The sequence below is a fragment of the Prionailurus viverrinus genome, chromosome D2 (genome assembly GCF_022837055.1).
Source record: "Prionailurus viverrinus isolate Anna chromosome D2, UM_Priviv_1.0, whole genome shotgun sequence".
NCBI classification, from domain to species: Eukaryota; Metazoa; Chordata; class Mammalia; order Carnivora; family Felidae; genus Prionailurus; species Prionailurus viverrinus.
Window position 1 is genome coordinate 23,064,390 of NC_062571.1, and position 26,045 is coordinate 23,090,434.

At 37.6% G+C, this 26,045-nt stretch overlaps 1 protein-coding gene and 1 non-coding gene across 4 annotated transcripts; one reads left to right on the top strand and one right to left on the bottom strand.

Annotated features, from left to right (window-relative positions):
* Positions 1-5,851: 5,851 nt before the first annotated feature.
* LOC125148516 (U6 spliceosomal RNA) lies at positions 5,852-5,958 on the bottom strand. Its single transcript, XR_007145599.1, has one exon. It is a non-coding gene; the product is annotated as a U6 spliceosomal RNA (small nuclear RNA).
* Positions 5,959-7,339: 1,381 nt separating this feature from the next.
* On the top strand, positions 7,340-25,904 carry CDK1 (cyclin dependent kinase 1). 3 transcript variants are annotated; one of them, XM_047825965.1, is made up of 8 exons: positions 7,340-7,463; positions 9,953-10,013; positions 16,456-16,612; positions 17,461-17,584; positions 19,828-19,998; positions 21,460-21,623; positions 21,748-21,889; positions 25,562-25,904. In XM_047825965.1, the coding sequence occupies exons 2-8, from the start codon at positions 9,977-9,979 to the stop codon at positions 25,658-25,660; spliced, it is 894 nt and encodes a 297-aa protein (XP_047681921.1). In that variant the 5' UTR covers positions 7,340-7,463; positions 9,953-9,976; the 3' UTR covers positions 25,661-25,904. The 3 variants fall into 3 exon arrangements, with proteins under 3 accessions (XP_047681921.1, XP_047681923.1, XP_047681922.1); XM_047825967.1 differs by having other exon boundaries at positions 7,346-7,391; XM_047825966.1 differs by having other exon boundaries at positions 7,374-7,449.
* The last annotated feature ends 141 nt before the right edge of the window (positions 25,905-26,045 follow it).

The following is a 26,045-nucleotide window of genomic DNA, read 5'->3' on the forward strand; positions in this document are numbered from 1 at the left end:
ACAACCAGGTACTATTATCATCTGCACTTGAGTAAATGAGGTACAAAGAAATAAAGTGCCTTGCCCGAAGCCACAGACAGATTAAGGGGGAGAACCAGGATTTAAAACGCTTAGAGGCCATGAAGTCTCCTCCCTAAACTTTTACCTACAGTGATGGTGTAGCCATTCCTGGTGGGCTTTTTGTTGGGACCGTGCGGCTTCCTTGGTTCCGCTCCCTCTTCTCATTTCGAATCCGTGGTTTGGAATTGGCTATGGAAAGAATAAAATAAGATCCCTGGAGTAGGAAGAAGCTTTTCTTTTGTCTTGTTGAATAAAATGGTCTACTTTTCTCTTTGAAATTTTTTTGTTTTCTTTTTCCATGTTTCCCCATCTGCATTCTGAAACTGTGAAGGGCAGGCTTGGGTCCGATTCTTGTTTGTCTGCCCATTATTTGAGCCAGTACTTAGGATAAAATAAGGGCTCCATAAAGTTATCAAATGTGGGAAGAACAGATATCTTTCCCTTTTTGTCTTATCTGGATGTGACATCACTTTACTTGCATTCCCTTAGTACTTGGTTCAAAGTATCTGCTGAAGGAAGATATTTAACTAGGTAGCCTAAAGGAAGGATAGTCATTTGGTGTATTTTTCTTATCTCGGCCCCTCCTCTCAAGCTCAAGGAAGACAGTCTAATTCATCATTGTGTCTTCAGTAGCCCCCAAACCATGTCAGGTGAACAGAAAACACTCAAGTATTTGGTGAGTGGAACCGAAAGAGCTTAATTTCCTGTGGTACCTGAAAGTGACTGTCTCGTTTTTGAAGAAAGAGTAAATTACATTTCATCTGTATTATTTTACTATTAGCAGTGTGTTACTGTAGCTCTGCTCTTTGGAGCCTGCTTCTGATTCTGTGTCTCCCTCTCTCTCTGACCCTCCCCCCATTCATGCTCTGACTCTCTCTGTCTCAAAAATAAATAAACGTTAAAAAAAATTTTTTTAATAGAACTTCATCATTTAACACCATTAAAAAATAAACTTTTGTATTAATTCTTTAACTTACTGATTAGAGATTGAGTCATAATCCATTGCCCTGGTTCATGGGGATAATTTTAAAAGATAAAAATTTAAAGAAGTACTGTAACTACTGTAAGCTTTTACCTCTGGCAGAAGGGACTATCTTAAGCATAAGCAGTATTGTGATACAATTTAAAGAATCCATAAAAAAATATATTAAAAACACCTCAGAGATTCAAGTAAAACAACTGCGCTGATCATTTCAACAGCCCTGATCACTTCTCCGGGCTCCAATTATGTTTAAAATTGTTTGCAGCTTAACAGTTAGATGCACCATGTATTTAATGAAGCTTAAGTGTTCGGATCCTGCCTTAGCACAGGCCCTTCCCAGAACTCTGAGAGAGGTGTTCACATAATCATATGTTTTTCAAAAATGTATGGAATAAAGTAGTTTAGCCACAGTTCTGTAAAGCTATTGTTTCTTTTCAGTTCAACTCCCACCAGTTGCATTTCTCCCCACCTGCCAGTAGCACTGACGGGACCGTGAACATAATGGGGATTCAGCTCAGGGGAAGCTGAGTGGAGGATACATTTAGCTGAGGCTTGGGGGCATGTAGTTATCTCTAGCACTTCCAAGTCATTGCCAGCGATCCTAACATAGCAACAGCTTCTGGAAATACTCCTTCTACCCTTTCTGTGGACTCTGTCGGCATCTGGAGATAAAGATATAGGGTCAGAGATCTTGTCAGAATGGTAAGTAAGTGGGCAGCGGGTCATAGAGGAGAAGCTAACTTGTGGGAAATTCTTCCAATCTGGAGATTTGTAAAATTACATCATTATGTCATCTAAATGGAACTTCCCTTGTGTCAGGAATGCACTCATTAACACAGCATAAACAATCATAAATGCATCAGACAAGTTTTTGGAATCTGGAATTCTTTAGAATCATGCAAATTAGAATTTAGCATAATACTTGTGTTTGTAGGGCATAAGCTTAGAGAAATCATATGAATAGCTCAGATGTGAAAGAAACTTGATAAGTGTTTTCTCAAATTTGATAGAAAGTCTAAAAATCTACATGATGTTATCAATAATGAGGTAAGAAGTCATAAAAACCATTTTGAAATAATTAATTATAAAAAGCCAGTTTGGATTAACCATGTTAAAGGAGAGACTGAGTTATCTTCTTTCTGTTCATAGTAAATATTACAAAATTGCGATTCGTATAAAGAGACAAAGATAAAGAATTTGCCAGCTGAAAGGATGAATAAACGCTGAAAGTATGGATTCCAAAAATTGTTGCCCCTCAGAAATGTAAGGACTCGGGGCGCCTGGGTGGCGCAGTCGGTTAGGCGTCCGACTTCAGCCAGGTCACGATCTCGCGGTCGGTGAGTTCGAGCCCCACGTCAGGCTCTGGGCTGATGGCTCGGAGCCTGGAGCCTGTTTCCGATTCTGTGTCTCCCTCTCTCTCTGCCCCTCCCCTGTTCATGCTCTGTCTCTCTCTGTCCCAAAAATAAATAAACGTTGAAAAAAAAAATTAAAAAAAGAAATGTAAGGACAAAAAGCATTATAAGGATGTGTCAGGCAATCAATAAAAATATAATTTTCTATGAATTTTGTGACTTTATGGTACTTTTCAACTTTAAAAATTTTATAATTTTACTGTTTCTTATTCTCATAATATTCCCTATCATACTTAATCTAGCATTCTTTTCCTTTAAAAGTTGCCCCAAATGATATTACTTCAGGCCTCATGGAATTTGCATCTGCCTTTGGATATCTGAGGCCACATGGATGTCATATTGGTATCTCATAATCAACATGCCCAAATGGGCACTTACCCCAACCGTAAGTGCCCCTTAGCCTCTCTCCAGAATGGTAGTGGCATTAGCTCAGCTCATTGTCAAGCATATACCCTGGTCATCACTGATGATCTTCTCTCCCTTGGTCAACACACCCAGTTCATCTCTCAGGTCTTACTGTCCTAGCTCCTTACAGTATCTCATCATTATTTCCACCTCTTCAAACTGACCACTCCCCTGGTTTCAGCACCTGTTCGGATAGATGTGGAGCCTCCACTGGTCTGGTTCTGATGCTACCTTATTGTCCCTCCTCAGATCTCCTCTTCAGTGACTTTTCCTTCCTAATCCCACATTCCTCATCCTGACTATGTCACTCCCTACTCACATTTTGTTTTTTTCAATTCCATCCTCCATCCAAATCCTTTAGCAGGACCCTGAAAGACCCTTCTAGGTGTGGATATTGCCTGACTCCATAGCATCATTTTTCTGGCTTATTCTCCAACCCCCTAAACTCCATTTATGTTCCAGCAATACTGAATTAATTTCAGTCCATCAAACATGTCTTTTTTTTTTTTTCTTTTCAATGGACCAGAAATTTCTCCTCATGCATGTGTCTGCTTGGGAAATTCTTCATTCTTCAAGACTCAATTTAGAACCCACCTCTGTGGTGAAGCCTTGCCTGACCCCTCTGCCCTCCACCATACTCACAACTATTCCTAGTAACCACCATGCTCTGCACAGAGCAGCCTTTACCTATCACACCTTAAGGATTTGCTCCCCACCTGTATGGGAAGACATGCATCTATTCATCTGTTACCTTTGATCCTTAATCATTGGTGAACACATTTCTATTCCTGACCCCATGCTCATTTCCTGAATTTCCAATGAAAGATTGAGATAGGTTGACACACGTGGGTTTACAGTATGGATGCCAACATCTTAACCATAATTCCTCTTTCTGTCTCTTGTTAGAGGTATGAGGGTTGGAGCATGAAGATTATAAATGACAAATTCTTATTATGGAGTTGTTTGAACATTTTATAAAAACCACATTACTTTTATAATTAAAAAAAAAAAATGCCTAACTCAGGAACAGCCGTGATAGTTCCATGTTTTCAGCTGTGATTAAAGGATCTTGAAACTGTATGTCTTACTTTTTCCACCACTTTACTTTCTGAATTATGTTAAGAGAGATCAGTCTTCTCCTTTTGAGTATGTTTTCCAGCAACTTCTGTGAATTTTATCCAGTAGCAAAAAGAGGGCTCGGCCTCTTTCATTCATCCATCCATTCATCCATTTATCTACCCATACATCCATTCATTTATTTTTGGACTAGGTAATACACTCACATGGTTCAAACTTCCAAAGACACAAAAGTCTCCCTTCCCACCTCTGTGCCCCAGGCACTCCTTCTCCTCCAGGCACAGTGTTTCTTGCATCTCCCTTCAGGGTATTTTATGTATTTACAAGCAAATGTTCTTAGCCTTTTCATCTGAAAAAATACTTTAGTCAGCTTGGGCTGTCACAACCAAATACCATAAACTGGATAACTTACACAAAGAAGTGTATTTCCTCACAGTTCTGGAGACTGGAAGTCTGAGATCAAGGTTGCCCGCATGGTGGGTTCTGATGAGGCTTCTGAGCTTGTAGATGGCATCTTCTTGCTGTGTCCATGCAAGGGGGAGACAGAGTGACCCAGCTCTCTGTTTTCTCTTCTTAAAAGAGCACTAATCCCATAGTGAGTGTTTCACCCTCAAGATCTCATTTAAACCTAATTATTTCCCAAAGGCCCCATCTCTAAATACTATCACATTAAGGGGTAGGGTTTCAATATATGAATTTGGGGCAGAGGGAGAGATATTTCACTCCACAGCAATGCTTATTTCTAAAAATAAAACAAAACAAACATATGCAGTGCCAACAGATCTTTTTTTTTTTCCTAAATGGAGTTTATCAAAATATAAATATGAAATTTTTAGGAGCACATGCCTTTTCATCCTATCCTCTTCTGTTCTTTTTTCATAGCATGTCAAGAATGGTTCTGAAATGGTTCTGTACCTCTCCTGTGCAGCCCCTTACAACAGTATTCAGGGCTCTTCAAGATTCTGACTCCAAACTCCCTTCTTTGCTTAACACCTGAGGACCCCCTGCACCCTACAATGGCGGCACCCTGAATTATCTGAGCTGACTTTCAGTGCTTTCCTCATGGAATTTCCTCTGCTTGGAAGCCCCACCCCCACAATTCTTTCTCCAATGTTTATTCAAATATCCCTTCCTCTGTTCGAATTCATAATCTCCCCCTCTATGTTCTCATTTCACTTTATAGCATAAATTACAGCATAAGTGCCAGAACACAATTCTAAGTAATCATGTGTTCTCCCACCCCCACCACCTACAGCAGGAATTGTATCTGATTAATTTTGTGTCTGGAAAGTACTTTAGAGACACTGAATACAATTTGGCCCAAATAATTAATAAACTGTATTTGCTGAGATGATAGCATGAATTTATAATACCCCCTGAAAATTTAAAAACAAAGATAATTGAGTTAAATTGAAAAATCTAGCATCACAGCTGTGGAAGCTTGTGGTCTTCTTTATGCTGAATGTAAAACGGATATAATGAATTACCAGCTGTTTTTAGATGCTATAAAATGAATGCTTTGCTGAGGCTTCCCAGAAACATATATATGTATATGTATATGTATATATATACTCTCATTAAAATCAGTACCCTGAACTGGCAGAGAACAGTCTTCTTCTCTAAAGCTTTCTCTGGGGTAGTCAGTCTTCATTTAGAATGTGAGTTTGGGATTTTAAAAGTAAGTTTTAAAAGTTCTTAGGTTCAGGCAGAGATTTCACAACCCTCTACCTCCACTGTGAATCCCAAATGCTCTGCCACCTAGGAGCATAACATTGTCAAGGCCGTGCATTAGTACCACAAATAGTGCCAGATGACACAAACTGCTCACTGTGTAAAAAGGTACTAAACACTTAAATTAAATGCATGTGATAAACTACCTCTATTCTTTACCCTAATCTGGTGCTGTTGCTGCTGCTGCTTTTTTTTTTTTTTTAATATGGAACATGTCATCTTTACCCAAGGGCCATGCTAATATTCTCTGTGTCATTCCAATTTTAGTAAATGTGCTATCTATAAGAGCATCTAATTGGGGTCTTATTTTTTTTTAAGTTTATTTATTTGTTTTTGAGAGAGAGCATGAGCATGCAGGGCAGAGAGAGAGAGAGAGAGACAGAGAATCTCAAGCAGGCTTCTTGCTGCCAGTGTAGAGCCTGACCTGATGGTTGAACTCACATACCCTAAGATCATGACCTGAGTTGAAATCAAGAGTCTAACGTTCAACCAACTGAGCCACCCAGGCACCCCATAATCTGAGTCTTCTAATACATATTTGTAGATTTCACGGTAGTCACTCTTTCTTCTACATCCCATTAAGGGTAGGCCAAAGAGAAATTCTTACTAAGGGACTCTTATTATTCCTAGTTCTATTTTACTCATATTTTCTTAAAGACTTAAAGATAGTTCAAGTGCAGAAATTTCTCTTAAGAATATGGTGGAGGGCAATGAAAGAGAAAGTTTTGGATACTGGATTATTTAAAGTATAATTTAGATCTTTTTTTTTTTCCTTTCATGGAATTGTGAATTTTTGGTTTTAAAAAAATCAACTAAAATTCTGATGTGAAAATATTTTAAAATTAAAAATGTAAAATTTTGTTTTTAACTTAAAACTTTTTAATTTTAAATTTTAATTTTTTTAAAGTTTTATCTATTTATTTTGAGAGAGACAGGGAGCAAGAGGGGGAGGAGCAGAGAGAGAGGGGGACAGAGGATCCAAAATCGGGCTTTGTGCTGACCGCAGAGAGCCCATGCAGGGCTCGAACTCACCAAGCCTAAGTCAGACCCTTAACTGACTGAGCCACCCAGGAGCCCCTGTTTTTAATTTTTAAATAAATGCAATCTTTAATAAAGCACTAAACATTTTAGAAAGTGAATATATCTGTATATATATCTGTGTGTGTGTGTGTATGCATATATACATATATGCACACATACATATATATACATATATCTATATATCCATATATGTATGTGTATGCATGCATGTGTGAAATGTGCTCCTTCTTTGGCCTAGCTGGAAAATCACCGACTTAGAAACACATAAATATACGCTAGCTTTAAGTATTAGAAGTGAAAGTAATGGAATCTAAATGTATATGTAGTATCACTTTGAGTGCAAAAAGTTTTATTTTTGCCAATACTGGAAGGGGAAGTACCCGACCCAGGGTGAACGGTAGATTTCCGACGACTAGAAACAGTAGGACGACACTCTTCTGGGCTGAATGAAAGCGCCTGCGCTAAGACTCAGTTGGCGCCCGCCCTCCTGCTTTTTCTCCAGCCGCCCTTTCCATTTTTTTTCGCGCTTTAGCCACCCGGGAAGGCCCGCCCAAGCGTGGCTGGGCTCCGATTGGCTCCTTTGAAAGTCTACGGGCTATCTGATTGGTGGGCCCCGGACCCTTTAGCGCGGTGAGTTTGAAACAGCTTGCACTTAACTCCAAAGCTGGCTCTTGGAAGTTGAGGTGAGAGCGACGCTGACGTGGTAGCTGCTGCCGCTTTCGTCGTGGGATAATAAGCCGGGTAGAGTTGCTGAGGTCAGGGTCATGCCTACGGGGTGTGTGCTCGGCGGGGGTCGGCTCGGAGGCCCCCGAGAAGGAGTGCTGAGGAACCGGGTGGTACTAGGAGGCCGGGCTGGGCAGCGGGGGTCTGCGCGGGGCCAGGCCGGGCCTGTGGAGACTAGGCCGGGCCTCCACTCGGCTCCGGGCCTGGCCCCGGCTTTCCAGGAAGGTTCACGGGAGCCCAGACCCAGCGGACGTACACCGGGGAGGGCTGGGGCTGCCCTGGCCTCGGAGTTGCAGTCAGGGGTCGCGGTCGGCTGTTCCGGAAAAATGCCGCCGACCTGGCTGAGGAGGCTTTCGGGTCTTGGTTGAAGCCAAACCCTTGCATTGGTTCGACGACGCGGAGTGCCAGGCTCCGTCTTAGGCCCTGCGGCTCCGGCCTGTCCCCTGTGCGTCCTGCTCTAGCCTTCGGGGGCGGAAGGCCAGACGGCTCCGGGGCCAGATACCCACGCCGGTTCCCAAACCCAGGCCGTCCCGGAACACCGAACTAACCTGTGGGCCTTCTCGGACTTGCCTCCGTGCCCAGGGCCCTTGTGCACCCAAGGCGCTTAAAAACACTTGGCCGAGGCATAGAGCCAGAGGGAATTTGGATATTTTTCGTTTTAATTTTATGCTTGGTGGCTGTTACGTACAATGCAAAGTGGAAAGCTAAGAAATGCGTAGAGATAGATACAAATATGTATGTGTGTTAGTATTTTTATTTAATACTAGAGTTGGTCATGTGCACGTCCCGCTTCCTTTAAAGACCTGGAGGTCTCTGGCTAGGAGATGAAGCCATTGGCATTTTACATCCTGCTGCTAGTACGCAGCCCCAGAAGATATTCGAAAGGCATTTTAAAGTGACATCCTTTATTTTAAACTGTTACAAACAGGAAAATGGAGGGAGGGTAATTAAACCCAACTTTGAAATTGAAGTTTTAGCCATTTGTTCAAAGAGAGCTCGAAGTCTTATTGTTCATTAGGCATATTAAATCTGGATATTGTAAAAAAAAAAAAAGGCAATTATCCTAATTATTGCTATTTTGTAACATTAAAATAAAAAATATTTAAGATTGGCCCTCATGACAATGTAGTGCAATTTTTTGTTCATTTAAAAAGATTTGTCTCTACTTCTGGGATAATTTTGCAGATGAATGTGAGAAATAGAACTTAAAGTGTCACTCAGAGTCACCTTTACATATATGATCTTATCAGTGAGGAGAGGAGTGTGTTAGGAAATCAAGGGAATTATGATTTGGGCTTCTGAAGTTATGTTTCATCGGCAAACTTCTCAGCTGTGGAAGTTTTGAGTGTCTTGTCAGCATTTTAGCAGACATTAAAACGGTCTTGCTAATGGGTGAGCAGTATGGCCACATTAGCTCCCTACTGGTGTCTTTTTTTTTTTTTTTTAAGATTTTTAAGTAATCTCTGCACCCAGTGTGTGTGTGTGTGTGTGTGTGTGTGAGTGTGTGAGTGAAATGTGCTCTTTCCAACATGAGACTGGAACTCACAACCCTGAGATTAAGAATTGTACACTCTTCTGACTGAGCCAGCTGTGCGTCCTGCTACTTGTGTCTTTAAAAACTGTTTCTTGGGGCGCCTGGGTGGCTCAGTTGGTTAAGTATCCGACTTTGGCTCAGGTTATGATCTAGCGGTTGGTGAGTTCAAGCCCCGCGTGGGGCTCTGTGCTGACAGCTCAGAGCCTGGAGCCTACTTTGGATTCTGTGTCTCCCCTCTCTCTCTGCCCCTCTTCCACTCATGCTCTGTCTCTCAAAAACTGAATAAATGTTAAAAATTAAAAAAAAATAAATGTTTCTTTTGAATTCTCTTCAAAAAAATATCAAGCGGTACAAATTCAGTCAAATATTATTTACGGAAATGTTTGGGTGTATAACTAGCACACATTGGTGCTTCTTAGAAGTGTTACGTAAAGAGAACATACTTTTGTTTTTTGTTTGGGGTGTATACATGAGTTTGTGTCTAAATTTGAGTGTTAATTTGTTTGGAAGAAGCAACTACTATACTGGTTAAGATACACAAATACTTCTGATGTTTTAAGAGCCAAGAAAGGTGGGAAAATCTTAATTGCAGAAGTCCTTTCCTTTATAAGTGTTTTGGTTTTTTTAATGTTTATTTATTTTGAGAGTGAGAGCACACAGGCAAATATGTGTGGGAGGGGCAGAGAGAGAGGGAGACCGAGAATCCCAAGCAGGCTCTTTGCTGTCAGCAAGCACTGAGACTGCCCTGGGGCTCAACTCAGTAACCGAGATATGACCTGAGCCAAAGTTGGACACTTAACTGACTGAGCCACCCAGGTGCCCTGTAAGTGTTGTTTTAACGTAACTAATATTAATGGGAAATTAACACTGTACTAGAGACTGTGGAAAATGCTTTACACATTGTATCTCATTACAAACTTTAAACCACCTTTTGAGTTATAGTGGCAGGTGATCATGTGATCAAATTAGTTTTTCCTCTCATTCCAGGATCTACCATATCTACGATTAACTATGGAAGACTATACCAAAATAGAGAAAATCGGAGAAGGTGAGTGTTTTTAATACCCAAGTTTTAAAAAAGGATTTTGTAATGCTTATAACATCTGTGACATAAAGACATGTAAATATTAAAATCAAATCTTTATGGTATCCTGTGCTAATGTGCATTAATTATATGTTCTTTACATGGTAACTTAAACACAAAAATGTTCATATCCAAGAGAATTGAAATTATTCTGATATGATTACCTGGCAACCCTCTTCCCCCCAATTATCTTAAATATGAAACACTTAAAGCAGTATTTGTAATTTGAGAAGACTGTTGATAACTCGTATGTGTGTTGGGAAAGGTTAGGGCAGTAGAATTAGGTTTAACAGTGTACTTTTAATCTCCTACAATTGTTTTTAAGGTAAATATTTTTACCTAAACTTTCTAAGCTGCTATAATAGGCTATTAAGCCAATTTAAATAAGTTTTCTATATAGTTTCCCTAGGTTTAAATGATCTGTCTTGTTTACATGTTTAAACAATTCTAAACCAATAACTCTTATGTATAATTATTCATTCCCTTTCTGTAGTACTTTCATTAAAGTTTTTAAAGAATGTTTATATGGCATAAGTGATGGGTAAAAATATCCCTTTGCCTTTTTCCCCCCAACATAAAATCTAACTTTCTTTTTTAATTTTTAAAGTTTGTTTATTTTTGAGAGAGAAGGATAGAGAACATGTGAGTGAGGGAGAGACATGAGGGAGAGAGAATCCCAAACAGGCTCTGCTCGGCCAGCATCAAAGCCTTATGCAGGCTTGAACCCATAAACCCTGAGGTCATGACCTGAGCTAAAATCAAGAGTCAGATGCTTAACTGACTGAGCCATTCAGGCGCCCCAAGAGCATCTAAGTTTCTATATAAAAGTCTTGGTATTAACATTCTAAACTCTATAGGAATAAATGGTACAACTTATACTATTAGAGTCTAATTTATATAGGGTTTGTTTTTTGTTTTTTTATTTTATTTTTTTTATTTTTGAGAGCATGAGCAGGGGAGGGGTAGAAAGAGGGAGAGAGAATCCCAAGCAGGCTCTGCTTTGGTACAACTCGGTGCTCAATTCCAGGAACCGTGAGAAAATGCACAACCTGAGCTGAAATCAAAGGTCAGATGCTCAACCGACATAGGTACCCCTATGTATGTAGATTCTGTTTCAGGGATGTTTCTGACTAGTGTATTGTTAGTGTTCTCCAAAACTATACTTGTACAAGGAGTACTACTAAAAAGCCAAGGGCAGAATACTGGAAAGAATTTAGTAAGATACTAATGATATGTTTGGGTGGTGGTTGGGTTAGAGATTGATTCTTGTTCTTAACTTACAAATGTTAGATGATTTTTTAAAAAAATCACTTAGATACTTTATTAACACCTGGTCAACTAAGCTAGTCTTGTTTCTGAGTTAAAAATAGGTTTGATTAACAGACTTAATGTTTTCTGCTTTGAGTTTTTCTTAAGTCTTCAGAGAATTTAATGAGTTCTGATTTTTAGTTTGGAATAAAAAGAAACAGTCTTTTTGTGTAAATGTGTTTTTCTTTGAAACTCTGGAACTCCTAACATGCAAGAGACTACAGATTTGACTCTTGAGGAAGGTACTGTAATTGCTACTACAAATAGAAGTGGTTCAGAGCGTAATCTGAAATGTAGTCTATTTACTGGAGTTACAAGCCTCCCCAATTCTTCTACATGATACCTCCTCATATGCCTTGTTCATTGCCTTTGGCAATGGCAATTCTTTCAATTTGTTTTCCTTAATATCCTTTTTCTTTGCTACACTGTAAGTAAGCTTTGTGAGGTTTGGGATTTTGTCTTGTTCACAGCTGTTTGAACAGTGCCTGGCAGTAGTGTCCAGCACTATTGGATGTAGTCAAATATTTGATAATAACATCAGTTTCCCTTAGTGTTTTTTCCTGTTTCTTTTTCTGGCTTGTATTGTTTTGACTACTCCAGTGTCTGGCAGTTTTAGATTATGTGGTGGACATTTTTTTTTCTTAAATTTTTTTTTCTGTTTATTTATTTTTGAGAGAGACAGAGACAGAATGTGAATGGGTTAGGGGAAGAGAGAGGGAGACACAGAGTCCGACGCAGGCTCCAGGCTCTGAGCTGTCAGCACAGAGCCTGATGTGGGGCTTGAACTCAACGAGCTGTGAGATCATGACCTGAGCTGAAGTCGGACACGCTCAACTGACTGAGCCACCCTGGTGCCCCTTTGGTGGACATTGTTTTTGAAAAAATAAATTGTACAAATAATTTAAGGCCTAGATGATATCTTTCACACAGTATTTTCTTTTGCTTTTTGCCAGATACCTGGTCAAATTTTAACATTATAGTACTGATTTGAAAAGTTAAATTTCTTTCCCTCAACTTTTTATTTTATTTCCAAACATACAGAGAAGTTGAAAGATAAATTTAATAAACCTGTAATACCTTTTACCAAGATGTTAGTTTTGTCACATTTACTTTATTATCTGTGTTTTAGCATATTGTTTTTCTGTTGACCAGTGTAAAGTAAGTTGTAGTGGTGTGCTTTACTTATTTTTTTAATTTAAATCCAAGTTCGTTAACAGAGTGTAATAATAATTTGAGGAATAGAATTTACTGATTCATCACTTACATTTAACACCCTCTGTTCATCCCAATAAGTGTCTTCCTTAATGCCCCTCACCCCTTTAGCCCTTCTCCCACCTAACACTCCACCAGCAACCCTCAGTTTGTTCTCTGTATTTAAGAGTCTCTTGAGATTTGCCCCCCTCTCTGTTTTTGTCTTATTTTTTCTTTCCTTCCCTTATGTTCATCTGTTTTGTATCTTAAATTCTACATGAGTGAAATCCTGATATTTGTCTTTGACTGACTTCACTTAGTATAATATACTCTAGTTCCATCCATATTGTTGCAAATGGCAATCTTTCATTCTTTCTCATTGCCGAATATTATTTCGTTGTACATATGTATACCACAAATGCTTTATCCATTCGTCAGTTGATGGACATTTGGGTTGTTTTCATACTTTGGCTATTGTTGATAGTGCTGCTATACACATTGGGGTGCATGTGCCCCTTCAAATCAACATTTTTGTATCCTTTGGATGAATACCAAGTAGCACAATTGCTGGGTTGAGGGGTAGTTCTATTTTTAACTTTTGAGGAACCTCCATACTGTTTTCCAGGGTGGCTGCAGATATGTCTTACTTCGAATACTTCTGCATGTATCTTCTGAAGATCTAGTCAGTGTTCTGCATTTCATTTAGTGATTGATATCTCCTTAATCTTTTCTAACTTAGAATAGTTCCCCTACCTTTTCTATCTTGACACGTTGAGGTTTTTTTTATTAAAATTTTTTTTTAATGTTTTATTTATTTTTGACAGAGAGAGACAGAGCATGAGCGGGGGAGGGTCAGAGAGAGAGGGAGACACAGAATCCGAAGCAGGCTCCAGGCTCTGAGCTGTCAGCACAGAGCCCCACGCGGGGCTTGAACTCACAGACCGCTAGATCATGACCTTAGCCGAAGTCCGACGCTCAACCGACTGAGCACCCAGGCGCCCCAACACTTTTAGTTTTTGACAACCTGATTCATTTCTTAAATATAGACTTTTCTTATTTCAGTTATTACAAAGACATTTTCTGGTTTCTTCTAAATTACAAAGATCTGAGTGTTGTCACTTTAGTTTTTGAACTCTATCATGAGAAAACATCTTTTTGGATCATGGTAGCTATATCCATGATGTGGGACCTAACTTGGCCTTTATTCACTCAATAAACATGTGTTACATAAAGGTTTTGTGCTTAGCATTTAGAGTCTCCATAACTTTGACTATAACATTTTTAAAAATTTAATAATGTTTAATTCATTTCAGAGTACATACCATGCATGCATCTTATAAATAATTTTTGGTAATTGCCTAGTAGAATCATTCTGGTCTGTTTAACTAGAGCTCTGTACCAGTAGTTATGAGGGGTAATGGCTCAAAAAGAGAAAGAAGAGAACCATAGAGCACTTGTGATTTCTAAAATTGGGTAAATACTAAGTGTTGGCTATAAGTTAATTAATTGTTATGAGTAAATTTTAGACCTTGATGAGGTTGTACACTTGAAGGAAAGAAAGAATATTAGGGGGAAAAATTTAGTCCTGAATTTACCATTAACTGCTTATATTTATGCAAGTGATGATTCTTCCTGAGTCTGCTTTCACAGTGTGCCAGGTGATTGTGCTTCTGACTTAACTACTTTTGTGTTTTTTGATGCAAGTATGATTTATACCCAAAAAATGGACAGATTTTAAGTGTACAGAAAGTTACCAATTTTTAAAGATGGTTGTAAAGATCCATAAAATTGAGGTTTTTAAAATCTGGAATGACTTTGGTCGTCCAAGAGTGACAGTTAATCCAGATTTAATCAAAATAATGTGAAATGGCTCTTTAGTCAAATTCTGTCTTTAAAATGACACCAGTATTTAGGAAGACCCACTATTGTATAGAATTAAAAAAAAATTTTTTTTGGATGTTTATTTTTGAGAGAGACAGAGCATGAGTGGGGGAGGCGCGCGTACACACACACACACACACACACACACACACACACACACACACACAGAGAGAATCTGAAGCAGGCTTCAGGCTCTGAGCCATTAGCACAGAGCCTGACATGAGGCTTGAACTCACGAACCATGAGATCATGACCTGAGCCTAAGTCAGTTAACTGAACTACCCAGGCACCCCTAGAATTTCTCTTTAAAACAAAATTAGGGGATCCTGGCTGGCTCACTTGGTAGAGTATGCAACTTTGGATCTCAGGGTTATGAGGTCAGGCCCTATGTTGGGTGTTGAGATTACTCAAAAATAAAATCTTAAAACAAAATTAGAACAAAGTTTATATAACATCAGTTTGCCACTCACCAAACCATCTCTAATAATCTAATTAAGCCAGTAGATAATTTGATAGTAGTTCTTAGCCTTTTTAAAAACATTGCTACCTTTGGAGAAACTAGTAAAAACTAGAATAGATCTCTTTAGAAAAATGTACTCTAATCACTTTTGAAGTTATACTGATGTTACAGAAGAATAATAAGGTATTCAGTAAAATTTTATGTATAGTCAAGCAGTTCAGGATCCCCCTAAATTTTCCAATTCCAGTTTAAAGATTGTATTTATTTAAGATTTTATTTATTTATTTTAATTTGAAAATTTTTTTTTAATGTTTATTTTTGAGAGACAGCATGAGCACGGAAGGGGCAGAAAGAGTGGGTGACACAGAATCCAAAACAAGCTCCAGCTTCTGAGCTGTCAGTACAGACCCCAACTTAGGGCTCGGACTTGCAAACTGCGAGATCATGACCTGTGCCAAAATCGAATCCCTAACTGAGCCACCCAGGTGCCCCTGTTTATTTTAATTTTAAGTAGGCTTCACACCCATCATGGGGCTTGACCTCATGACCCTGAGATCAAGAGTCACATGTTTCACCTACTGAACCAGGCACCCCTCCCACTCCAGTTTTAAAACGCACTAAATCTGGGGACTAAATGTGTCCTGTATATGAACTTTTTAAATCAACTAATCTGCCTCCCTTAATATTGCCACTTCTGTCCTCTGTATCCATCCTTCTCCTGCCCAAGATCCCTTATATTGACATTGTTACTCCTTATCTGAAGCCTATATATATACAAATCAGTGTTCTTGTTAACTTCAGAATGGGTGGGAGGCTTTCCTACTATATAGTAGATATTGTGAACTTTAATAGATTTTATAAATATATATTTTGTAATGTTTGTTTATCTTTGAGAGACTGAAAGCATGAGCAGTGGAAGGGCAGAGAGAGCGGGAGACAGAGGATCTGAAGCAGGCCCTGTGCTGATAGCAGAGAGCTTGATGCTGGGCTTGAACTCATGAACCTTGAGATTATGACCTGAGCCAAAGTCAGATGCTTAAACCGACTAAGCCACCCAGGTGCCCCATATTTAATAAATATTTAATAAACTATTTTAGCCCCATTCTTTTTTAGATAAGGGTTGAGTATGTATTTGATATGCATAAAGCAGTCTATACAAAGTTTTCTGAAAGTGTCACAGTGACTCCTGTTAATAATTCCTCAGCCCAAATCCTCACCCTGTATTTTATGCCCGCTTTATTGTTAGATTGGATATTTGAAAAGAGATAAATTTCGATCTGCAAAGGATCTGTTTTCTTCTCTAAAATGTGCTGGGAAATTGTTATTTAAATGTATGGGAAAATTGTGATGACTACATGAACTTTATTTCTAAACTATAGATGTGATAGGTTGTAGTTACCTGCAATTTCTTTTTGGAAGTGATGAGAGTATCATCATGAGTATGATACTTCCTAGCTGGTCACAGTAGACATTTCTATCACGTGACATTTTACAAGATGAGTCATTTTGTAAAATCTTAGTTTGTGGAGGGTGTCGTATAGTAGACATTTACTTTGTCTATTTCAGGTACCTATGGAGTTGTGTATAAGGGTAGACACAAAACTACAGGTCAAGTGGTAGCCATGAAGAAAATCAGACTAGAAAGTGAAGAGGAAGGGGTTCCTAGTACTGCGATTCGGGAAATTTCTCTATTAAAAGAACTTCGTCATCCAAATATAGTCAGGTATGGTATATTTGAATTTAAACCATTTTCCGCATACTATTTCAAGTGTGAATTTCAACGTAGAAATTTTTACATTTGCTTAATATCTGGTCTAATTGCTGAGCAGAAGAGAACCCTACTATTTTTGTTAATTGGGGGTGCCAGGCATAGGAAACATGGGCTGTTAAAACAGGAGCAGGGTGATAAGAGATTAGTATTGGGAGCTGAAAACTCAAGGTAAACCAAGGGAGAAAAAAGTCCTTTTTCACACACCTTTATCACCTATACCAGTCTGAGCTTTGGTCCTTGAAGACCTCTTAATCAGAGTCCTAAGACAGGTAGTTCTGTCAGATGAGAAAGAAAAGTGTTTTTCTTTCTTTTAACTATTTGGATTGGTATTGGCGGGGAGGGAGGGTGTTTCCTAACAGGCCAAGTTATGGTTAAATTGCATTCTTCTGGGGTTGGAGACAATGAGCAACTGTTAAGGGTTCCTAATAAATTTTAAAATTTATTTCTGTAATTCACTTCAATGAAAAAACAAACTCTGAGCAACAAGTAGTCAACCTAGAAATGTTCTTTTGTAATAGAAGTGGTTTGACAGTTAGTACCTTCTGTATAATATTACGTAATTTTCAGTTGCTGCCCTGAGAGTCCTTTCTCAAATTCTAGTTTAGAACTAAGGTTTTCATTACTAGGGAAGCTACCATCTCTTCTTTCCCAAAACAGTATGTACTTTTTGTTGTTACAGAACATTTCTTAAAGCTTCACTTTCTGTGATAGCCACTGTTAAGTTTTTGGAAGTTTAATTTTGTGAGAGGTCAAAAATGTTTCGTAGATATTTTTTTCCATATAATTGTTTTGTTTTTCAGTCTTCAGGATGTGCTTATGCAAGATTCCAGGTTATATCTCATCTTTGAATTCCTTTCCATGGATCTCAAGAAATACTTAGATTCCATCCCTCCTGGTCAGTTCATGGAATCTTCACTTGTTAAGGTAAAAAGCTTACTTAAGTTTATTAGTATTTATCCATTGTGAGTGTAAAGGGTCTATTCTGTAGAAGTTCCTGTGTTTTGGGGGAAACATCCTTGGAAAGAGTGTTAGGAAGTAGAACTAGGAAGATTTTTTTTCCACAGTCTATAGGTTAGATTGTTACCCCTTTTATTACTAGATACTGCTTCTAGTTGTAGAGTGAAAAGTTGTGCCTGAGACAACAAAACCAGTAGGTATGTATTCCATTGTTGGAAGCTAGGATGTTTTGGTCTTTATTTGAGGGTCAGATATATGTGAAACAATGTAACAAAAGCTTGGGGTAAGGTAATGATGGCAAGTGGTTTTATTTTATTCTGGTTTTGAATGTTTTGGTTAATTTACAATAGACATTTCTATATTATAAATGTATAATTTCTAAATTATAAATGTATAATTTTTTTAAAAGCACTGAAGTGTATATGTGGATATGTCTTATCTTTACACTAACTCTACCAAACCACTTCTCTGAGGTAGGTACCCATTGTTAGTTTTTTAATAGTCTTACAGACACTTGCATGTCAACTTTGTGTACATACATACGCTGTTTTACAAAACTGTAAAACCCTTTTACTGTGAAACATTCAACATATAGCCTTACCTGTTTACCTAAATGTTTGATCTGATTATTTAAACCAGTTCCATACTAATAAACATTGAAATTGTTTTCCAGCTTGGTGATTCATGCTCTTAGGAACAATGCTGCAGTGAATCCTTATGTATATTGATCTTCATTTGCAATTTTATAGGATAAGTTCTTATAACTTGAATCAATGAGTTGAAGATGTTTATTTACATTTAAAATCATGATAGTGCCAGTTGCCCTCCAAAGACTTGTAGCAGTTTACTCATTGTGGTGGGTAACAGTTACTGTTTTAGTACCTAGCTTTATCAATCTTTTAAATATTTTATCAGTCCATCATGTGAAAAAGGCAAATATTTTGTATCTCATTTAATAATTTTTCATTTTTTAGCCACTTATAAACATCTTCATTGATGTTTCTGTTAGGATATTTTTTCACTGGTCTCTAAGGTCCTTTTTGCTAACATGTTGATAATACTCCCTTTATTCCTTTTTTCTTTTGTTGTTTTGACTTGTTAATGGCATATACCGTTAATAATTTTTATCATATATTTAACAGTCTTATACATAACTTTTGGACTTTAGCTTATATGTCTTTCAAACATCGTGTATGCTAGAACAGTACTTGACAATATTTTTTAGTAGGTTGCCACACCTCCCTTTTGTTTGTTTTAAATTGTGTGGATGGATCAAAGTTTTATTTTGGTATAAAGAACTAGGGATCTTAATGGTTAGCCATTTGTTCCAACAGTTGATTTTATGTATTATTTTATAATTTTGAACTTTATAAGTCAATATTGTCACTATTTATACTTCAGATTTCTGTAATATTCATGTTGCTTCAAATGACAATTACGTTGTCTTGGCAACACCTGTCTTGTATAATACTTTTCTCTGAACTAATAAATAGCATGTTACAATAATTGTCTCTATTTAAATATATAATCATAATATCCTGTTTGTTATTTCTTTTGGAATCTGTGACCAGGGTTTCTAAAGAGGAAATGAATATGTAATAAGAAATAGAGATGGACAAATCTTTTTTTTTTTTTTTTAATTTTTTTTCAACGTTTATTTATTTTTGGGACAGAGAGAGACAGAGCATGAACGGGGGAGGGGCAGAGAGAGGGAGACACAGAATCAGAAACAGGCTCCAGGCTCTGAGCCATCAGCCCAGAGCCTGACGTGGGGCTCGAACTCACGGACCGCGAGATCGTGACCTGGCTGAAGTCGGACGCTTAACCGACTGCGCCACCCAGGTGCCCCGACAAATCTTAATAAAATTAGAGTTGCTATAAGTATATAGATAAAAGTTTAAAAAACTTTCTATACAGAAAACTAATTGGGACTTAAGAATAAGAGATGAAAAAAGAATGAGAGATGAAAAATAGTAGAAGACTAAATGAGTTCATATGGATGTGTCCATAAGGTGAATATCTTAGCATATCAGTGGGCTTCTCCCCCCAAATGCTGCTTGCTAGTCTCAAATGGCCTGAAAGCTTTTGTGGCAGTTAAATTGTTTACCTGCATTATAATTTCTTATATCTTTGAAACAAACCCACGAAGATTATTTAGAAAATTATTGTGTGGTACAGTTAAGTTTCTAACTTATGTTTCCTTCTTCCAGAGTTACTTGTACCAAATTCTACAAGGGATTGTGTTTTGCCACTCCAGAAGAGTTTTGCACAGAGACTTAAAACCTCAAAATCTATTGATTGATGACAAAGGAACAATTAAATTGGCTGATTTTGGCCTCGCCAGAGCTTTTGGAATACCTATTAGAGTATATACACATGAGGTATGTAGAATAGTGGTTTTTGTGTTTTAGAGTATGTGTGATTGCTGGGTTGTTTTCTGTATTTGTTTTTTAAGTCAAGAAAGAAATAATAAAGGTTTCCATTGTGCAGGATTAATTTATTGCCTCTCAGCTCCACACTTACCCTTCACTGCATGTTATGTGAAAATCTAACTCAGACCTTTAAATATTATTTCTTTGCCAGCAGGTGTGATGTCAGTGGATGGTGTTGGAGAGGCACTGCAGGAGGAAGGGGTTATCCTTGCTACAGTTCTAGAAATTATTATTTCTTATTAGTCAGTCTCTTTATTCTAACCCTCTCTTAGTTAAGAATCTTTCTTAGTAACTTTACCCATGCAAATCTCCTGTGTGTTTTTTTGTCTCCTGCTTGGATCATCTGGTACACAAATTGGTTAAAAGACAGGTTTTTTTACCTAAGGGTTACTGTTTCAGGTACATTTAGAAGCTACTATAACGTTTTTCAGTGTTAATACAGATGACATGGCATTTCATTTGTTATTTCTGGAGAGAAAGGGAATATTGAATTGTATAGTAGAGAGCTTCTGGAAAACTGTCTTCTGTGGGGTTGTCTATCCCTGATCCCAAAGACTATCTTCAAATCAAAACTTAGAACAGTGTTCATTTGGTTAGATGTCTTGGCTTCTTTTTATCATCCCTTTTTATTATTTTTCCCATAGCTGTATAAATAAAGATTATTTGGTTCCCATTGGCTTAAACAGATGCTTAAGTTAGAGATGATATTTTTGCCGTGACAAATTATAGATAGTAAAATAATAGATTAGCCCTAGACCACTGTTATTTGACTTATGTTTTTATTTTTTTAAGTTTATTTTGAGAGAAAGCACAAGCAAGTGCTAGTGGAGTAGGGGCAGAGAGAGGGAGAGAATTCCAAGCAGGCTCCGTACCGGGCTTGAGCTCATGCATAAACTGAGATCATGACCTGAGCAGAAATCAAGAGTTAGACGTTTAGCTGACTGAGCCACCCAGGAGTCCCTGACTTAACATTGTTAGCATGTAAGCAGTATTCATTCATTTGTACGGTGCCACGCTGAATTTATTATCAATTGCCTTTTTGTTTTTTTTGAAAAGTGAATGCTATCTTGACTATTTTTTTTTTTATCCTTTTCCTCTAATGATTTGAAAAGCAAGAAAAGGGTTGGTATGTTTGTATAGTGTTTTTTAACCTAATGAATAGAACTTAGAAATGAAATATTTATCTTCCATTTAGTATATTGTGTATAGTTAATTGACTTTCAAACAATATTATCAGAGGAATTAATGGAACTTTCTAAAGGATAGTCCTACTGAAATATAAATGTTTTTATTTAGGTATTTAATGTATTTTTTAAATTTAATATTTAATTTAATTTTTAAGTAAAAAAAATTTTTAATGTATTTATTTAAAGGTATTTTTATTCAGTGTAAAAATTTGCTTTGTAATAGGTAGTGACACTCTGGTATAGATCTCCAGAAGTACTGCTGGGTTCAGCTCGCTACTCAACTCCAGTTGACATTTGGAGTATAGGCACTATATTTGCAGAATTAGCAACTAAGAAACCACTTTTCCATGGGGATTCAGAAATTGATCAACTCTTCAGAATTTTCAGGTATTTTTGCCTTATATTTAAGCTTTTAAGAAGTTTTCAGATGAAATAATAATAAGGCAACATGTATAACAATAAGATTATATGTATGCTTTAATAATTTTTTTGTTTTTCTCTGGCTTTTTAGAGCTTTGGGCACCCCCAATAATGAAGTGTGGCCAGAAGTGGAATCTTTACAGGACTATAAGAATACATTTCCCAAGTGGAAACCAGGAAGTCTGGCATCGCATGTCAAAAACTTGGATGAAAATGGCTTGGATCTGCTCTCGGTAAGAAGACCCTTTATACTGATTTCAACATTATTGATTCTGAATGTACTCAATTCCTGTCTTTTACCTGGGAAATAGAAAGCCAATATATATTGTGCTAGGCACATAGCTGTTATGACTGTTAATGTTTATTATGTTACTAGCGTCATTTTAGATACCAAGAAACATTAGTGGTTTTGAGAGGAGGATTCAGCATTAGATGTTATTTGTTTGGCTTTTTAATCTTACATAACGAAGATGCTCTGTGAAGGCAAGGCCAGGGTTAGTACACCTTTATTTAAGTTGCTGGTGTGTAATGGCTTTCCCTTCTAACTTTTTGTCCCAGTGTGTACTGCTTTTTAATTTATCCGAGACATAGGTTTTTCCTTATTGCTTGATATTTTTAGTTATTAAAGCCATTTACTGCATGAACTCTCATTTCTTACTTTGTGCCTTGTTTCTACATCAGAAAGGTTAGGAGGAATAATGTAATTCTTATAAATCCATGGGGAATGTCTGACTGTTCATTTCACCTCAGGTCATGACCCCAGGATCCTTGGGATCAAGTCCCTCATAGGGCTCTGCACTGAGCATGGAGCCTGCTTGAGATTATCTCTTTCCCTCTGCTCCTTTTCCCTGCTCTCTCTCTCTCTCTCTCTCTCTCAGTCTCTCTCTCAAAAAAAAAAAAAAGCAGTAACTATAAAAAAAAAAATTGCATTTACTACTACATTGCCACTCTCAACTAATAGTTGTTTTCTTTAAAAATAGGGCCAAAAAAATCTATTAGGATAAAAAAGAAATTGTCCTAGGCCTGCTTTAGGAAAATTGTTTTTAGAACAGTATTTAAATATTGAGCTTTTCTCTCAACAATAGCCAAATTATGGAAAGAGCCTAAATGTCCAACTGATGAATGGATAAAGAAATTGTGGTTTATATACACAATGGAGTACTATGTGGCAATGAGAAAGAATGAAATATGGCCCTTTGTAGCATCGTGGATGGAACTGGAGAGTGTTATACTAAGTGAAATAAGCCATACAGAGAAAGACAGATACCACATGTTTTCACTCTTATGTGGATCCTGAGAAACTTAACAGGAACCCATGGGGGAGGGGAAGGAAAAAAAAAAAAAAAGGTTAGAGTGGGAGAGAGCCAAAGCATGAGACTCTTAAAAACTGAGAACAGGGGCGCCTGGGTGGCGCAGTCGGTTAAGCGTCCGGCTTCAGCCAGGTCACGATCTCGCGGTCCGTGAGTTCGAGCCCCGCGTCAGGCTCTGGGCTGATGGCTCAGAGCCTGGAGCCTGTTTCCGATTCTGTGTCTCCCTCTCTCTCTGCCCCTCCCCCGTTCATGCTCTGTCTCTCTCTGTCCCCAAAATAAATAAACGTTGAAAAAAAAAAAATTAAAAAAAAAAACAAAAAAAAAAACCTGAGAACAAACTGAGGGCTGATGGGGGGATGTGAGGGAGGGGAGGGTGGGTGATGGGTACTGAAGAGAGCATCTTTTGGGATGAGCACTGGGTGTTGTATGGAAACCAATTTGACAATAAATTTCATATATTTAAAAAAAATAAAAATAAAAAAATAACAAAAAAAAATATTGAGCTTTTATTTGTTTATTTTTTTTTTAATTAAATTTTTTTTTTCAACATTTATTTATTTTTGGGACAGAGAGACAGAGCATGAACGGGGGAGGGGCAGAGAGAGAGGGAGACACAGAATCGGAAACAGGCTCCAGGCTCTGAGCCATTAGCCCAGAGCCTGACGTGGGGCTCGAACTCCCAGACCGCGAGATCGTGACCTGGCTGAAGTCGGACGCTTAACCGACTGCGCCACCCAGGCGCCCCTTATTTGTTTATTTTTTTAAAAGTTTATTTATTTTGAGAGAGAGTGCACGTGGGAGGGGGGGGGAGGCAGAGAGAGAATCCCAAGCAGGCTCTGCACTGTCAGTGCAAAGCCCTACCCAGGGCTTGATCTTGTAAACCTTGAGATCATGACCTGAGCTGAAATCAAGAGTCAGGCTCTTAGCTGACTGAGCCACTCTAGCGCCTCTAAATATCGAACTTTTGTTTATTTTTTTTTAAGTACATTTAGTTTGAAAGAGAAAGCACAAGTGAGGGAGGGTCAGAGAGAAGGGAGGGAGCAAGAGTCCCAAGCAGGCTCTGCACCAGTGGTGCAGAACTCCACAGAGCCCGACACAGAGCTTGAACCCACAAACTGTAGTACAGACCCCCTACACGGAGCTCATACCCATGAACTGTGAGATCATGACCTGAGCTAAAGTCAGACACTTAACTGAGCCACCCAGATGCCCCCTAAATCTTAAGCTTTTAGATGGAACTAATTTTTATGAATCTTGGCTAATGTAATATTGTGATATTATCCTATAAATCTTCTAATTGGTCTTTGGGCTCCTTTCAGAATTTATAAATCATTATGCCTCTAAATTCAGCTCAGATTTCCAAATTGCTTACAGTGAAATCCCAAGTCCTTTACCTGTCATTCAGATATTTTATGTATCAATATTGTTGATTTGACTTAGAAGGCCTTTCGTATCTGTCTTTTTAGCTTCTGTAATTCTTGAACACAAAGAATTTCACTTCAGTCAATGAAACTCAAATACTGTAAATCATGATTCCTTAGTCTAGCTAGTATTGACATCTTGGACTGGATCATTTTTTGTTAATGGGATCGGTCCTGTACACTGTAAGATATTTGACAACATTCCAGTCCTTTGCCCTATACCTGCCTGTAGCGTGTTCCTCTCAGTTGTGACAATTGCCAAATGCCAGACATTGCCAAATGTTCACTGAGGGGCAGAATCTCAGCCAGATGAGAACCACTACTGTAAAACATCAGACTTGGTTTCACATTTAAGCTTTACCACTCCTTAGCTTTATGAATTGCTGGGGCAAGCCGCTTAACCTCTGAGCCTCAGTGTCCTCATTGTAAAATGGGACCAATACTTTGTTGTGAGGATTGTGTAACACGGTATGTGTCAAGCACTTAATATAGTGCTAAATATGTAATAGCAGCTCAAAGGGTAACTAGATAGTAAAAGTATGTCTGGTTTGCTTATTGATTTGATTTTCTTTAAGATTAATGTTTCTTAAAGATAAAATTTAAGATCAGCATTAAACTTTATGCAGTCTTTTCTGGTTATGTGTAAATTAAGTTTAATACTAGATTGACCATCATTCATTTAGTGTCTCATTTTAACTATGTTTATAACACATTGTGCTCTGGTTTTGTTTTTATTTGGAACTTGATGGAAGCTACATTAGAAACCACTATAGCTAATTGCCACCATTTCAAGAATGTTGTAAATAACTCAGATGGCCATTTAATTCTCAAAGTAAATATAGTTAACTAGATATCTTTCTTAAATTTATGTCCTGGTTTTAAAACTATCTCTATCTCACTAAGAATGCTTGTGTCTTAAAGCATAATTTATAGCAGAAAGAGGTTATTGAGGTATCTACGATTTAAGGAATAAGAGCTAGAGGGTGAAGTATGGAGGATTGAGACATTTATGTGGTATGGTACTGAACTAATGGAAATGTTCATTTGGTAGTAATTTTTATTAAAATTATTAGCTTATGGCTTATTGGTAGAAAAATTAAAGCTTTATTTTTTTATGGTTCATTTCTTAAGTCAAAACCTTTTTTCTTTTTTATCTCCCCACACCCCCCTCCAGAAAATGTTGGTCTATGATCCTGCCAAACGAATTTCTGGCAAAATGGCACTGAATCATCCATATTTTAATGATTTGGACAATCAGATTAAGAAGATGTAGCTTTCTGAGCATTTCCACGTATCAAAAACAGATAGTTATATTTTTACTGTTAGCTTTGTCTATTTTTTGTTTTGTGTTTTTCTTTCTTTGTCGTAAACTTAAGCTGTACTTCATCTTCTGATTTCAAAACTGTAACTTAAAAATGTAAATATTGTTCTATATGAATTTAAATATAATAATTCTGTATATGTTTATAGATCTCACTGTAACAACTATATGTTACCATAATAAAAGTATAAATCTAGTACTGATGTCAGGAATTGGAAAAATTTTGAGTTAGCTTAAATCATCTCAAATCTTTAGAGTCTGGTTTTCCTGTAGTTGGAACCACCAAAATTTAGGAAAGTGTGCTAAGTTCAAAGTTCATAAAGCTTTGAAGTGTTTT